Genomic DNA, 16973 nt, shown 5'->3' on the forward strand with positions numbered 1-16973 from the left:
CAACCTTGATGCTCCCTTCGGTTTCACCCTGTAAAGGAATCTCACTCAGGGGAAGGGCTGCTCTGATGTGCTGGAGAGCAGATGGACAGTGCTAAATAAAGTGGGGCCCTGGCTACTGTGGACAGAGAACACACTTAGCATAGGACTAACATTTGCAGGCTCTAAATGTCGGCTCACATGCTCTGAGGGTCGACATTTAAAAGCTATATGTAAAGCTTTGGAATAAGATACATTCTATCTTCCTTCCTTTATAAATGCACCTTTGTAAAGATCTGGACGAGCAGGTCAAAGATAGAATTCTCAGGCTCCTCAAGCTCCACACCAGAAAGCAGCAGCACTGGGGAGCTGGCCCAAGACTGGCACCCTGCTGTCTCCACCTCAGGCACCACAAGGCTTTGCATGAGTGCCTGGATGCCCAGCCCTGCCCAAACACCCTGCAAACCCCTTTCTGAACCCAGTCACCCTTCCAGCATGGGGGTGCTCACAAGCTGCTGTGCAGCTTACCCTCTGAAGAAGTGACCCGGACAAGGGTCTCCACAGGCCAGGGGCCTATGGTTTGGGAATTCCAGTGCCTCGTGCAACTGCAGTGTGGTCTGAAAGGGAGTGGCATGTGCTCTGGATGAGCACACCCACTCAGCTCATGGACAGGAGGGAGCAGCTGGAGGAGGGCCAGGGTGATTCTAAAATTCACATTGACCTGGGCAGCCTGTATTTTATTTGCTAAATCTAGCAACCCTAAATTGTGTGCTGGGTGGTGGTGAGTAGGCAATTTCAGGTAGGCCTCTTTGTGGAGCTGGAACCTAAATGTAAAGGAGGGGCCAATCATTCAGGGATCTAGAACATCCCAGGCACAGGGGACAGCAAGTATAAATGCTCTGAAGTGGAAATAAGCTTGAAGCTTAGAGGAACAGAAAGAAGGTGGAGTGGCAGAGCTGAATGAGGGTTAGGAGAGGAGGGAAGCGGAAGGTGATGAGGGAAGGCGCTGGCAGGGACCAGATAATGTAGGGTTTGTGGGCTGTAATAAAAGTACCAAAAAGTTACATACCATACTCCCTCTAAAATAGAAGCTCCATGAGGGGCGGGAAGTTCTCTTCCATATGAGACCCTATGTGCATGACCTTGGATCGTTCAACATTGAACACCTCCTACGTGCCAAGCCCTGACATCGAAATAGGTCACATGCCAGCAGCCACTCGCTGAATCTGCGTTCCTCTTTGGAAATCCGGACTCGTGAAGCCTGTTAGAATAGTCAGGGCCAAAGGGAACTGTCACTTGTGACGTCAGCGTGGAAACAGCGAGGCCTCGATTGGCCCTTCGGACCTGGGTGGGGCTAGAACATTCCTGGCCCCGCCCCCTGCCGGGGGCCCGCTCGCGCATGCGCTCTGGCATCAGCCTAGCTGTCGCGCCATTTTGCCGGGGTTTGAATGTAAGGCGGAGCGGCGGCAGCAGCGGGTAGTGCCAGCTACAGTCCGCGGCCGGGGTTCCCTCCTCTGTTTCTGTATCCCCACGAGGTGAGGCGCGGGGCGTGCACGGCCTACCAGAGTGGCTCTTGGGGCCCAGCTGAGGAAGGGAAGAGACGCGCCTGGTACTTCCGAGCGCTAGGGAGTCAGAACCGCGTCTCTGGGCGCGAGCGGAATGTGGGTCCGGGGCTCGGGCGGTGCGCTCAGGCGAGGTCTTCGCCTCCTCAGGCAGCGCTTGCCACGCCTTGGGGCGTCCTAGGTCTCCGGCCCAGGTCCGGCGGCCCCGGGGCCTGTGAGGGGTGAGAGCAGCTAAGGCGCGGCCTAACGCGAGGCTGCGCATTGCCCGCCCTTTCCTCTCTATCACGGCGCTGATTGGCTGCGCCGCCGCCTCGCCGCTCGGGAAGGCCGCTCCTTATTGGTCGCGCCCGCGTGTCCATTCTTCGCGCACGGGGCCGCCGGCAGCGCTAGCTGGGTGTGCGGCGGCTAGGCCTGCCCAGGCGGGGACTGCGGACGCGTGGAGCTGCGGCTGTTCCCTAACTCTAGTGAAGCCCCCGAACTCACCCCTCTCTGACCTCTGTACTTGCATCTCTGTAAAACGGGCATCGTGAGCTCACTTGACTGAATTGTTTGTGAGAATTCTAGTCGGTACACGCGGGACATAGAAATGCCGTGTAACATGGGGATTCCCACATTTTGGGAGAAACGCTATCATAGACTTTGGAATTAGATTGTCTGTGTTCATTCCAGACGTAGCCTGTCTCTAGGGGTGTAACTTGGGGCCGGTCACCTCACCTCACTGAGCCTCCATTTCCTTAGCTGCAAAATGGGGTTAATAACGGAATCTACCTAGTAAAGTGGCTTTGAGGATGCGCTGAGTTGTTTACGGTGGTTTACGAAGGTTTCGCGGGAGCTGACCATTGTTCATTCAGCTCTCCCACCCATCTTTTTCCTTAGCCACTGTGGCTTTCTGTGTCTTCCCTGTTCCAGGCTTATTTGTATTTAAAGTTATTTGCACGTGTCTTTTGTTTGCTGGGAAATTGTCAACATCATACCTTTGCAAGGCAGGCCCCCTCTCCCAAGTTTCCTTCACCTTAGGCCTCCTCTAATGAGTCCCTTTTTTTTGTTTTCTTTTTTTTTTTTTTTTTTTTTTTTTACTTTTCAGAGAGTCTTGCTATTTTGCCCAGGCTGGAATCGTAGTGGCGCGATCTCAGCTCACTACAACCTCCGCCTCCTGGATTCAAGCCGTTCTGTCTCAGCCTTCCGAATAGCTGGGATTACAGATGTGTGCCACCACGCCCTGCTCATTTGTGTATTTTTAGTAGACAGGGTTTCACCATGTTGGCCAGGGTGCCCAACCAGCCTCTCTAGGACCTTTCTCTCCCACAGCTCTCCATCAACATCACTTGGTTTTAGTTACTTCATAGCATTTACTAACAATTACTTATTGCTTACTTGTTTATTGTTTTTCTCAACTGCTAGAATGTAAGCTCTCTGAGAGCAAGGACCTTGTCTGTCTTGCTTCTCTCTCCCTGGTGGGTGCCACCCCACCTTGGTTTGCCACATGGTAGATGCACAGATATTCTTCCTTGGAGGCACAGAAGAGGACCCTTTCCTCTTGGATTCCAACAGTTGCTCTTTTTCTCCTCACCTTGGGCCGACATAGTCAGATCTTTGGACTTTCTTTGTGTGTCTATTTTTTTTTTTCATGCTTTCAGAGGATCTTAATGAATCTAGTCTCTCCCCTCCTATAACCCTTTATCTTTCACTTCTTACCATCAGTGCAAGGAAAGTCTCTCTCCCCTTCTGATTACTTCTGTTGGTTGGGGTTTGGGACAGAGGATTGGATGGATGCAAAAGCAATACTCTAGTTTTGGAATTAATTTGTTTCTTTACTCATTTAATAAGTTTATTGAGCATCCACTTAATCCCTGGAAATATAGTGAAAAAACAAAAATGGACAAGTTCCCTTGCCTTAAAGGACCATATATTCTCGTGGGTGAAAGAGAAAACATTAGATAATTTCAGATAGTGGTAGAATGATGTGACAGATGAAGAAAGCTTCTCTGAGGAGGTAACATTTGCATGGATACCAGCCATTAAAAGGTGAGGGAAAGAATATTGCAGGTAGAGGGAATAGAATGTGCAAAGGCTCAAGGACAGGAACTTGCTTGGAATGTTGAAATGTTTGAGGAACATCTTAGGTTCCTAGAGTGTTGTGTGAAGAAGGGAGAAGTATCCAGGACCCAGATCATAGAGAGCTTTGTAGGCAATGTAAGGAGTTTGGATTTGATTCTAAGTGGTATATTCCTTTGATGAGAAAGCAGAGAGTAGGTCGAAGTGTTGGGATATGTTCTTGATATTTGAGTGCCGGATAGTTTTTATTTATTGGATCTCTTTCCCTCTTCCCAAATGTAAGGGAATGGTTCTCTAATGTGTTAAGGAAATATCTAAGAAAAAGGCACACATCTTGGATCAGCTTATGTCACAGATGTCTGTGAGATGGCCTCGGAAAGCAAAACTTATTCCAGAAATCTTCACCTATAACTGAGGGCCTGTGGGAAGATGCTAGACTTAGGTCTGGCCATTCATTCAACAAGAAGAACTTGGAAATTTAAATGTCTGTGATAACTGATTTATTGCGGTACATTTAAAACCATTTTTTAAGTTGTATATTGGTAAGGGATTTCCAAAGATAGTTCCATGAAGAAAGAAAAGTATCACCCCCTTATTTAAAGGTGATAAAATGAATTCTTCTCTTCTCTCTCTGTTTTTCGATGTTTTATTTTGTTTTTCGAGACACCATCTAACTCTGTTGCCTAGGCTGACCTGGGCTGAGGCCATCCTCCTACAGACTCCCCAATATGTAGGACTACAGGCGTGCACCATCACACTCAACTAATTTTTGTGTATTTTTTGTAGAAATGGGGTTTCACCATGTTGCCCAGGTTGGTCTCAAACTCCTGGACTCAAGCAATCTGCTCATCTCAGCTTTCCAAAGAGCTGGGATTACAGGCATGGACCACCCCACTTGGCCAAAATGAATTTTTTGTTTCTAGTTTGAGTCATTTTAGATCAGTAACACTTTTTGCATTTATATATTGCTGATATTTCAGAGAGTGGTCAAATAAGATAATTAGACGTTGATCTTGTTGATAATTGTGAATACCTATAGAAGATTCTCTAAAAGTCGCTGATTCCACTTACTTCCTCAAATCAAGGATAAGCTTAGAATTTGGTTTTATAGACTTTATCAGTAAGGCAATATAAAAAGGATTTGTTGACAAATATTTAGTTCTTCAAGAGTATTCCCAAAAAATAATTTTGGGAGACCAAGTTGGGTGGATCACTTGAGCTTTGGAGTTCCATGGCAGCCTGGGGAACATGGGAACCCCTATCTACAAAAATAATTCAAAAATTAGCCAGGTGTGGTGGTGTGTGCCTGTAGTCCCAGCTACTTGGGAGGCTGAGGTAGGAGGATGCCTTGAACCCAGGAGGCAGAGGTTTCAGGCAAAATTGCACCACTGCATTCCTCCAGCCTGAGCAACAGCCAGGCCTTGTCTCAAAAAATAGTAAGATTCTAGAGTCTATGTAGTATTTTAACTTCGAGAGATTATAACATGTATATTTATGTAACTCCACACTTTCTTTTTTTGAGGTGGAATTTCACACTTGTTGCTCAGGCTGGAGTGCAATGGCACAATCTCGGCTCACTGCAACCTCCGCCTCCCAGGTTCAAGCGATTCTCCTGCCTTAGCCTCCCTAGTAGCTGGGATTACAGGCATGCGCTATCACGTTCGGCTAATTTTGTATTTTTAGTAAACACAGGGTTTCTCCATGTTGGTCAAGCTGGTCTCAAATTCCCGACCTCAGGTGATCCGCCCACCTCAGCCTCCCAAAGTGCTAGGATTTTAGGCGTGAGCCATCATGCCTGGCCTCACTTTTTTTTTTTTTTGAGACAGAGTTTCACTCTTGTTGCCCAGGCTGGAGTGCAATAGCATGATCTCAGCTCACCACAACCTCTGGGTTCAAACGATTCTCCTGCCTCAGCCTCCTGAGTAGCTGGGATTACAGGCATGTGCTACCATGGCTGGCTGATTTTGTATTTTTAATAGAGACAGGGTTTCTCCATGTTGGTCAGGCTGGTCTTGAACTCCTGACCTCAAGTGAGCCACCTTGCCTTACCACTTTTTTTTTTTTTTTTTTTAATTTAAAAATAGCCCTAATCCAGCCAGGCATGGTAGCTCACGCCTGTAATCCCAGCACTTTCAGAGGCCTAGGTGGGTGGATTACAAGGTCAGGAGAGGGAGACCATCCTGGCCAACATGGTGAAACACTGTTTCTACTAAAATACAAAAAATTAGCCGAGTGTGGTGGTGCTGTCACAGCTACTCGGGAGGCTGAGGCAGGAGAATCGCTTGAACCCGGGAGGTAAAGGTTGCAGTGAGCCAAAATTGTGCCACTGCACTCTAGCCTGGTGACAGAACGAGTCTGTCTCAAAAAAAAAAAAAAAAACTCCTGCTCTAGCACCTCAACTTTGGAGACAGGATTTCACTCAGTCACCCAGACTGGAGTGCAGTGGCAAGATCTCAGCTTATTGCAACCTAGACCTCCCCGGCTCAAGCAGTCCTCCTGCTTCAGCTTCCCTAGTAGCTAGGACAGTAGGAGGGCACCACTGACCGCAGCTAATTTTTTACATTTTTTGTAGAGAAAGGGTCTCACTATTATTGCTCAATCTGGTCTCAAATGGTCCTTGCGCTTAAGCGAACTTCCCTTCTTGGCCTCCCAAAGTGCTGGGATCACAAGAGTGAGCCACCTTGCTCAGCCTCTTGTGGTTTTAGAATATAGAAGAATGTGTCCACCTCCTTCTATTTGACACAGTCAACTGACCAAAATAAAGATGAAGAATATTTTTGATGGAAAAATCAAAGGTATCTAGCTCTTTGAAATAGTACAAGGCTGGGCGCGGTGGCTCATGCCTGTAATCCCAGCACTTTGGGAGGCCGAGGCGGGTGGATCATGAGATCAAGAGATTGAGACCATCCTCGTCAACATGGTGAAACCCCATCTCTACTAAAAATACAAAAAAATTAGCTGGGCACGGTGGCATGTGCCTGTAATCCCAGCTACTCAGGAGAATGAGGCAGGAGAATTGCCTGAACCCAGGAGGCGGAGGTTGTGGTGAGCTGAGATTGTGCCATTGCACTCCAGCCTGGGTAACGAGCAAAACTCCGTCTCAAAAAAAAATAAAATAGTACAACAAATATGTAACAGGTGCTCATCACTATTGAAAGGCTCTAGGGAGAGAGCAGTGAACAAAGCAGAAAGTCCCTACTGTCAATGGAGTTTACAATCTAGTGAAGAGAGAAGCATAGTAAATGACCAAAGAAATTAATATGCCTGATAAAATCTACCTGAAAAATAGTAGAGTAAGGGCATGGAGAGTAACTGAGGTGAATGCTCTTTTAGATAGGATGGTGCAGCAAGGCATCTCTGAAAAAAAAGATGACGTTTGAAAAGAGTCCTTCTAGACCCGGCGCAGGAGCTCATACCTATAATCCCAGCACTTTTCGAGGTGGAGTAGGGCAGATCACCTGAGGTCAGGAGTTCAAGACCAGCCTGGCCAACACAGTGAAACCCCGTCTCTACTATAAATACAAAAATCAGCTGGGCTGTGGTGGCGTGCACCTGTAGTTCCAGCTACCTGGGAGACTGAGGCAGGAGAATCACTTAAACCTGAGAGGTGGAGGCTGCATTGAGCTGAGATCATGACACTACACTCCAGCCTGGGCAGTCTAGAGTGAGACTCTGTCTTTTTTTTTTTTTTTTTTGAGACGGAGTCTCACTCTGTTGCCAGGCTGGGATGCAGTGGCTGGATTTCGGTTCACTCCAACCTCCACCTCCTGGGTTCAAGCAATTCGCCTGCCTCAGCCTCCCAAGTACTTGGTACTATAGGTGGGTACCACCACGCCCAACAAATGTTTGTATTTTCAGTAGAGACGGGATTTCACCATGTTGGCCAGGATGATCTCGATCTCTTGACCTCATGATCCACCCACCTTGGCCTCCTAAAGTGCTGGAATTACAGATGTGAGCCATCGCGTTGGGCCGGAGACTTTGTCTTTTTTAAAAAAAAAAGAAGGAAAGAGTCCTTCCACCCTGGGCAGCATAGCAACACCTCATCTCTACTAAAAATGAAAAAATTAGCCAGGCAAGATATTACACACCTGTAATCCCAGCTACTTAAGGCTGAGGTGGGAGTATCACTTGAACCCAAGAGTTGGAGGCTGAGGTGAGTTATGTTTGCACCACTGCACTCCAGCCTGGTTGACAGAGCAAGATCGCTGTCTCAAAAAAAAAAAAGTCCTGAATGAGAATGAAGTGGGCAGTGAGAACCATGTAGCTTTCCATGGGCAGAGCTCTGTGGGCAGAGGGAACAGTAAGTACAGAACCCTGAAACAAAAGTATAAGCACTCACATGTTTGAACAGGTAATATAGAACAAATCTGTCTCTTCTTTTTTCAGAGACAAGAGTCTCACTCTGTTGTCCAAGTTAGAATGCAGTAGCATGATCATAGCTCACTGAAGCCTTAAAATTCTGGGCTTAACTTATCCTTCTGCCTCAGCCTCCAGAGCAGCTGAGACTACAAGTGCTCACCATCATGCTTGGCTAATTTTTTTATTTTTTGTAGAGACAGGTCTCACTGTGTTGCCCACGCTGGTGTTGATTTCCTAGCCTCAAGTGATCCTTCCACCTCAGCCCCCAAAAGCGCAGAGATTATAGACCTGAGCCATTCTGCCATACCAGAACAAATCTAAAAATTCACTTTCTCGAAGCACTTTTGAATAAACAGAAATTTAATTGTGGCAGTTAAGTTGGTCATTTATTTATCTGACATTCATGTAAGTGAGTTCCCACATTATGTTGGGGCTGCTAATGATTGATCCTCAAGGGATAGTCTCCAATCTTGACTGGAAACTCATGTTCTGCTGGGTGTCTGACATGTTGTGACTTATCCTTTAGTTCACACAACAAACGCTTACTCTATGTACTGTGTGCCAGGTAATGTCGAAGGTCCTGAGCATACAGACAAAAGTCCCTGCGCTCAGGAGCTTGCAGTCTACTGTATGTGGGAGACCACAAAGAAGTTGAAGATGGTTTCAAATGAAGATAATTGCTAACACAGCAAAACAAGGATGATGTAGATGGTAGTCATAGAAGACCATTTTGAAGAGTTGACAGTGTGCTGAGAGCTGAATGGTGCCCATTATCAAATTAGAGGATGAGCATTATTATGGTCAGGGAGAACTCTTGTGACTAGTTAGAAGGCTTTTGTGCCTGGAATGTAGCAAGAGCCAAGGAGATATAGGAGATGAGGTGAATAGATGCCAGATTGTGTAGACTTTGCTGTGGTAAGGGATTGGTTTTTTGTTTGTTTTTTGGAGACAGGTCTCACTCCCATTGCCCAGGCTGGAATGCAGTGGCATGATTACAACTCACTGGGGCCTCAGCTTGCTGGGACTACAGGTGTGTGCAACCACACCTGGCTCATTTTTTGTATTTTTAGTAGAGACAGAGTGTTGCTGTGTTGCCCAGGCTGGTCTCCAGTGGGCTCAAGCAATCTGTCTGCCTTGGCCTCCCAAACTGCTGGGCTTACAGGTGTCAGCCACCACTCCTGGGCAGGAGTTTGGGTGTTTAATACAAGTAATTATGAGGAATCTAAGGAGTTTTAGTTGAGAAGTATACAAGTGCTAGAGAAACATAATGAAGAAAGTGAAATGCAGATCTATTGAGACATGTAATTTAAAAAATCAAGAAAATATGTGCTGTGTGGTGGCATGTGCTTGTAGTCCCAGATATTCCAGAGGCTGAGGCAGGCAGATTGCTTGAGCTCAGGAGTTAGAATCCAATCCAGACAATACAATGAGACCCCCTGGCTCTTTTTCTTTCTTTCTTTCTTTCTTTTTTGTTGAGACGGAGTTTTGCTCTTGTTGCCCAGGCTGGAGTACAATGGCGCAATCTCAGCTCACTGCAACTTGTGCCTCCCGGGTTCTAGCAGTTGTCCTGCCTCAGCCTCCCAAGTAGCTGGGATTATAGGCACCACCGCACCCAACTTATTTTAGTTTTTAGTAGGGACGACGTTTCACCATGTAGGCCAGGCTGGTCTCAAACTCTTGCCCTTGTGATTCCCCAACCCGCCCGCCCCTGCCTCCCAAAGTGCTGGGATTACAGGTGTGAGCTACTGCATCTGGCCTCTTTTTTTTTTCTTTCTTTTTTTTTTTAAAGACAAAATAGATCTGTAAATCTTCTCCCACCCCTTGCGTGAATCCCCAAGGGAGAATAAATTTACATATGACAAAGAAAGGCCAATTTTCTTTAACTCAGATACACTGATGTTAATGATTTAACTTGGCCACAGCAAACTAACTTTTTTTTTTTTTTTTTGAGACAGAGTTTCTCAGGCTGGAGTGCAGTGGCACAATCTCAGCTCACTGCAACCTCTGCCTCCCAGGTTAAAGCGATTTTCCTGCCTCAGCCTCCTGAGCAGTTGGGATTACAGGCATGTGCCACCATGCCTGGCTAATTTTTGTATTTTTAGTAGAGGGGGGTTTCGCCATGTTGGCCAGGCTGGTCTCGAACTACTGGCCTCAGGTGATCCGCCCGTCTCGGCCTCCCAGAGTGCTGAGATTACAGGCATGAGCCACCACACCTGGCCCAAACTTCCATACTTTCGTGACTGATTCAGCATTTCAATACAGAAGAAAGGCATAGGAAAATAAATGGATTAAATCATTGCTTTCCAAAGTGTGTTCAATTCAAAAGGGGTTCTGCAGCCAAATAATGGGAGAGACTGAACAATCCTCCCACCTTAGCCTCCCGAGTAGCTGGGACTACAGGCGCACGCCACCACACCTGGCTAACTTTTTGTATTTTTGTTGTCATTGTTGAAATGGGGTCTCGCTCTGTCTGTATCCCAGGCTGGAGTGCAGTGGCGTGATCTCGGCTCACTGCAACCTCTGCCTCCCGGGTCCTGGTTCAAGCCGTTCTCCTGCCTCAGCCTCCCAAGTAGCTGGGATTACAGACACGAGCCACCATGCCCAGCTATATTTTTTAGTAGAGACAGTTTTTCACCATGTTGGCCTGTCTGGTCTTGAACTCCTGACCTCATGATCCACCCGCCTCGGCCTCCCTAGGTGCTCGGATTACAGGCGTGAGCCACTGCACCCGGCCTAATATTTTGTATTTTTAGTAGAGATGGGGTTTTGCCATGTTGCCCAGGCAGGTCTTGAACTCCTGGGCTCAAGCGATCCACCTGCCTCAGCCTCCTAACAATGGAGACTGTGGATTAATCGATGTAAACCAGTAGTTTTGTGAGTTTAAAGTGCGTTTTGTATTGTGAATCTCCAAAGTGAGGCAGGATATAATGTGTAGCATTTTCCAAACTTATGATATAAAAAAATGTAAAGGGTGTAGCCTCTAAATAGATTGTATGTGTGGTTTAATGAGACTTGATCTTCACACCTGTAGAGTGGTACACCCTGGATTAGAGGGAGTGATTAGGTAGGTGGTGGGATCTACTCAGTCCATCAGAACATTAGCTTCCTGTCATAAACACATTTCCTAATTAAGGGGAAGGACCTGCAGCATGTAGAATACAGATAATTCTCTTTAGAAGATTGGTGTTTCTTACTGTTTGGGAGTGCCCTGCAAGAGCACCGCATTAGATATATTTTCTTATTTTCTAGCTCCCTGCTGCCCAGTAGTCCTCTGGCTGCCCTCTTTTCACATCAGTCTTTTTGTTGTGTTGTGAGTGCTTTCACTCCAGGCCACTCCTCTCTCTCATTTCCACCTAAGAGGCAGCCTTAGGTAGTAGAAAGAGGAGTTGAACTGATTTGAGTCTGATCTTTATGTATTAACTATGTATGACTTAGTCAACCTGAGTGCCCTTCTTTGTATGTAAGATGGTTGTGTGGAATAAATGATACGAAGCCTATGAAAACATACAGCATTGTGTGCCTGGTTCATAAATGCAACATCTCCCCCCTTGTGCAAACCATCACCAGCCCAAAGTTCCTCTACACTTTCATTACATTTTTACCCACTTGAGAAAACCTTCATGTCTTCCCCATACATTAAATCATGGCACTCTTCAGCCAAGTATGGAGGAAGCTATATGATCTGATCTTGATCTCCTAGTCCACTATTCTCAAGGTTCAGCTCAAGGCTCAGGCTCTGGGAAATCTTGGATGGCCGCATGACCCGGTGACTCCCTTCTGAATCTCCTAACACTTAAGGCTCTGTCTTTGTGATTCATTTGGCACTTCAGGGGACAGAAGTTTCAGAATCTGGAATTTTTTGTGGATGCACCAAACACAACATGCCCAGTGGGGCCTGGGGTAGCACCCTGTAACCAAACATACTGATATTTCTTTAGTGAAACAAATTTGCATACTAAGTGAGATAAATCTATGTTAATAGCCTCAGACAGTTCAGGCTGGTTTTGCTAAGTGAGTTTGCTACTAACTTGTTTAAAAAAAAAAACAACTTTCAGTTTTATTGATTTTTGGATTTCATCACTTTAGTAAAGAGTATATAGACCTGTACTTGGCATTTCAGTTGTGTCTTGTCTTCCAGACTATTAGGAAGCTGCTTCAGGGGCAGGAACTTGATTGCATATTGTAGACATTTTAAAAATAAATAAAATGTGTCTTGGTGTGGTGGCTCATGCCTGTAATCCGGTGCTTTGGGATGCTGAGGCAGGAAGATTGCTTCAGGTCAGGAGTTCGAGACCAGCTTGCACAATGTGGTGAAACCCCATCTCTTCAAAAAATACAAAACTTAACCGGGTATGGTTGATTGGACCTCTAGTCCCAGCTACTCGAGAGGCTGTGGTGAGCTGTGATTGTGCTCCTGCACTCCATTCTGGCCACAGAGGAAGACTCTGTCTCAAAAAAATAACAAAATTTTAAAAATTCCTCACTGTAAATGTATAATACATATAGGTGATTGTAAGATTAGAAAAATAGGAAAAGAATAAAACCCTCCTTATATCCATCACCTAGATGTTATCACTGTTCTACATTTGGAGTGTGTTTTTAGTTTTCTATATATTTGGATGTATGTGAAGGTTTTTTTTGGCATACTTTGAATTATGGTATCTTTGACCTTTTTCGACTGAGCTTTTTTACATTTTACAAAAATTGTGTGTTTCCTAACTTTTTTCCTCTTTTTCATAGAAGCCTCTGGTTAATTGTTGCATGGTTTCTCTGAAAGGGCTCCACTTTCCCATCTACATGTGGCTGTGTATCTAAAAGCTGCCTAATGGGATCTGAGCATAAGTGGAGTTTTCAAAAACAGGTTTGTTTGTATGTTTTTTTTTTTGTTTGAGGGAGAGTCTCACTCTTTGAGAGTCTGGAGTGCAGTGGCACAATATTGGCTCACTGCAACCTCTGCATCCAGGTTCCAGCTGTTCTCCTGCCTCAGCTACTCAAATAACTGGGATTACAGGGGCACGCTACCACGCCCAGCTAATTTTGTATTTTTAGTATAAACAAGGTTTCACCATGTTGGCCAGGCTGGTCTCAAACTCCTAACCTCAGGTGATCCACCCCCCTCAGCCTCCCAAAGTGCTGGGATTACCGGCCTAAGATAGCTTTATTGAAGTACAATTTACATACTTTAAGGCTTTTCCATTTTAAGTGAACTATTTGGGAAATTATAGTAAATTTATATAGGTTATGCATGTGTCACCACGGTTAATTTTAGAACACTCTGTCACCCCCAAAACATTCCCTCAGTTTGCACCTAATTTCATCAACTCACCAACAAGTGGAAGACAGTAAAGCTTCATTGGTAAGATTCCCAAGATTTGTGGTCTGTTGGTAATCATGCGCATCTGACACTTGTACTCTGTGTATGTGCTGTTTTTGTGTGTGGTTTTTTTTTTTCATTTTCCTTTTAATTGGGTAGGTTCAGACTCCCTTTTATTCCCCATTTTTAATTGACCAAATTGTATGTATTTGTGGTGTGCATGTTTTGAAGTATGTATACATTGTAGAATAGCTAAATCAAGCTAATTAACATATATATTACTTGACATACTTGGGTTTTTTTGGTAGTGAAAGCACTTAAAATATACCCAGCAGTTTTCAAGAATACGATGCAATTATCATAGTCACTGTGTTGTACAATAACTCTCTTGAACTGTGTATTTCTTAGCCTATGTTGTTACTAGTTAAATCTACATAGACCATTTAGTTAGCTTAAAATTTATGTGCTGGGCACAGTGGCTCACACCTGTAAACCTAGCACATTGGTTGACCAAGGCAGGAGGATCACTTGAGTCCAGGAATTTGAGACCAGCCTGGACAACATAGTGAGACCTTGTCTCTACAAAAAAAAATTTTTTTAATTTGTAATCTGTTAAAGGTGAAGTTTTTTGGTCAGTCATAAGCATATTCTGTGATTTCATTTTGTTTAAGCTTTAAATATGAAAATGTCTAGAATTATAACCTTAGCTGCCATCTTCCAAACTCTAGAATTATCTCCCTAGATGCAAATTCTTAGCATTGTTTTTAGTATTTGCGATTGCATGTTGTATATGAAGGAATTTATTCTTTTTTTAATCTCAGAACTTTATGTGTGATGTTTGGTGGTTAAAATTTTAATTTCTCATTGTAGGGCTTTTTATGTGTTGGGGCAGGGGGAGATGGAGTCTTGCTCTGTCACCCATGCTGAAGTGCAGTGGCACCATCTCAGCTCACTGCAACCTCTGCCCCCAAGTTCAAGCAGCCTTCCCACCTCAGCCTTCTGAGTAGCTGGGACCAAAGGCCCACCTACCTGGCTGGCCCACCTACTAGGTGGCCACACCACCACACTGGCTAATTTTTTGGTTTTGTTTGTTTCGAGACGGATTTTCGCCCTTATTGCCGTTACGTACCAGGCTGCAGTGCAATGGTGCGATCTCATCTTACTGCAACCTTTGCCTCCTGGGTTCAAGCAATTCTCCTGCATCAGCCTCCCAAGTAACTGGGATTACAGGCTCCCACTACCACCACGTCTAGCTAATTTTTGTATTTTTAGTAGAGACAGGGTTTCATCATGTTGGTCAGGCTGGTCTCAAATTACTGACCTCATGTTGATCCACCTGCCTCAGCCTCCCAAAGTGCTGGGTTTACAGGTGTGAGCCACCATGCCCGACTTCAATTTTTGTGTGGTTTTGGTAGAGATGGGGTCTTGCGATGTTGCCCAGGCTGATCTCCAACTCCTGAGCTCAAGCAATCCACTTGCCTCAGCCTGCCAAAGTGCTGGGATTACAGGCCTGAATCACCATGCCCAGCCTCCTTGAGGGACTTTTTTAATAAGTTCCTCTAGTGATTATTTTTTTTTTGCCCTCTTTTAGCCCTTGCCCATAGCATTAAATCATGTAAACTTCTTGGTGACTTCAAGCAGTCATTCAGCTTTGTCTTTCTATGACTGTCTTTTTGAAATTTGGGGATTTTTTTTTCTCCCTTATCACAAAATTGTCTCACTATTGATTTGGCTGCGGGGAGAGGCACATCTTATTTTCTGGGACTCTTGTCTCAGAGTCAGGTTTATTACCCATATAAAAAAAAATGAACAAATGACTTTCAGAGAGAAAATATAAACAGATTTTTATATGTAAATCACTTTTTCCTTAAGTGACTAGTTACCCAAACCTTATTTTTTATTTTAGATCCTATAGCAATGGAGCTCAGCGATGCAAATTTGCAAACACTAACAGAATATTTAAAGAAAACCCTTGATCCTGATCCTGCCATCAGACGTCCAGGTAAAGAAAATAAATGTTTTTTGGTTAATTCCTTAAGGACAGGTGAGAGAAATCTATGTATTATCTGCCTCCTTATAAAAATATTTTTAAAAGATTCACCCTTGGGTTCTCAAGCATAATTTATATGTTATAGCTGCTATACCATGGTACGTTGTTTCTTTTTCTGAGTAGCTTTTATTTGGCATCTTCTAGGATTAAAAAGTACTAGTTTAGGGAGAAAAAAGTACTGACATGTTTAGAATGCTTTGTTCTTTGACCTTTTCCAAAATACCCACTTAAAACCTGCCTGCTGTAGAGATAAAATAATTGGACCGTAAGGAGGAGAGTAATTGCCTAAAAACTGATTAAGTGAAAGAAACCAAGTAATCAGTTAATGTCTTTTAATCTTTCTCTTGGTTTAGATTTAATTAGTATATTTTAAGACCTAGAGTTTTTTTTTTCTTCCTGAATTTGACCAGATTCTATTAAAAACTTAGAATTAAAATTTTGAACTCAGGTGTTCACAGGACTCAGATGTTAAGTTAAATGAGGGAGCTAGGCCAAGTGGAGACTGGTAATATCAGGAGAATACATGCCCTGGTTAAGTAGCAAATATTTTTTAGAACTAGCTAATTCTGGCGATTCAGACTAGTTTTACAAGATCAGATTTCCAATTTTGATTGAAAAATAAAGATGTTTACATGAAGTGCCTTCATTTTTAAATGTTAGCAAGTAATTTCAAAACATTTTGAAACACGGCCAGGCATAGTGGTTCATGCGTTTAATCCTGGTAATTTTGGAGGCCAAGGCAGGAAGATCAGTCTGCACAACATGGCAAGACCCTGTCTCTACAAAAAATTTAAAAATTAGCCAGGTGGACCGGGTGCGGTGGCTCACGCCTGTAATCCCAGCACTTTGGGAGGCCAAGGCGGGTGGGTCACAAGGTCAGGAGTTCGAGACCACCTTGACCAACACGGTGAAACCCATCTCTACTAAAAATACAGAAATTAGCTGGGCATGGTGTCACACACCTGTAATCTCAGCTACTCAGGAGGCTGAGGCAGGAGAATCGTTTGAACCCAGAGGCAGTGAGCCGAGATCACGCCATTCCACTCCAGCCTGGGCAACAGAGTGAGACTCTGTCTTTAAAAAAAAAAAAAAAATAGCCAGGTGTGGTGATATGTGCCTGTAGTCTTAGCAACTGGGGAAGCTGAGGCATAAGTATTGCTTACACCCAGGAGGTCAGAGCTGCAGTGAGTTATGATTGTGTCAGTGCCCTCTAGCCTGGGTGACAGAGGGAGATCTTACCTTTAAAAAAAAAAATGACCGGATGTGGTGGCTCACACCTGTAATCCCAGCACTTTGAGAGGCTGAGGAGGGCAGATTACCTGAGGTCAGAAGTTTGAGACCAGCCTGGGCAACATGGCAAAACCCCATCTCTACTAAAAATACAAAAATTATCTGGGCATAGTGGCATGCACCTGTAATCCCAGCTACTCAGGGGACTGAGGCAGAAGAATCACTTGAACCCAGGAGGCAGAGGTTGCAGTGAGCCAAGATAGCCCCACTACACTCCAGCCTAGGTGACAGACTGAGACTTCCTTTCAAAAAAAAATTTTTTTTTGTTTTGTTTTGTTTTTTGAGACAGAGTTTTCGCTCTTGTTACCCAGGCTGGAGTGCAATGGCACAATCTCAGCTCACCACAGCCTCCGCCTCCTGGGTT

The 16973-nt window shown here is 44.7% G+C and overlaps 1 protein-coding gene across 1 annotated transcript in view; it reads left to right on the plus strand.

Annotated features, from left to right (window-relative positions):
• The first annotated feature begins 1396 nt into the window (after positions 1 to 1396).
• The window catches only part of CSE1L (chromosome segregation 1 like), a 55002-nt gene continuing 39425 nt past the window's right edge, over positions 1397 to 16973 (plus strand). Inside the window, exons 1-2 of the mRNA XM_064382505.1 lie at positions 1397 to 1511; positions 15176 to 15271. Coding sequence (XP_064238575.1) covers positions 15187 to 15271 — 85 coding nt within the window. The 5' untranslated portion in view covers positions 1397 to 1511; positions 15176 to 15186. The remainder of the gene's footprint in view (positions 1512 to 15175; positions 15272 to 16973) is intronic.

Source organism: Aotus nancymaae, unplaced genomic scaffold (assembly GCF_030222135.1).
Source record: "Aotus nancymaae isolate 86718 unplaced genomic scaffold, 86718_ANA_hifiasm-v0.15.2.pri h1tg000029l, whole genome shotgun sequence".
Lineage (NCBI taxonomy): Eukaryota > Metazoa > Chordata > Mammalia > Primates > Aotidae > Aotus > Aotus nancymaae.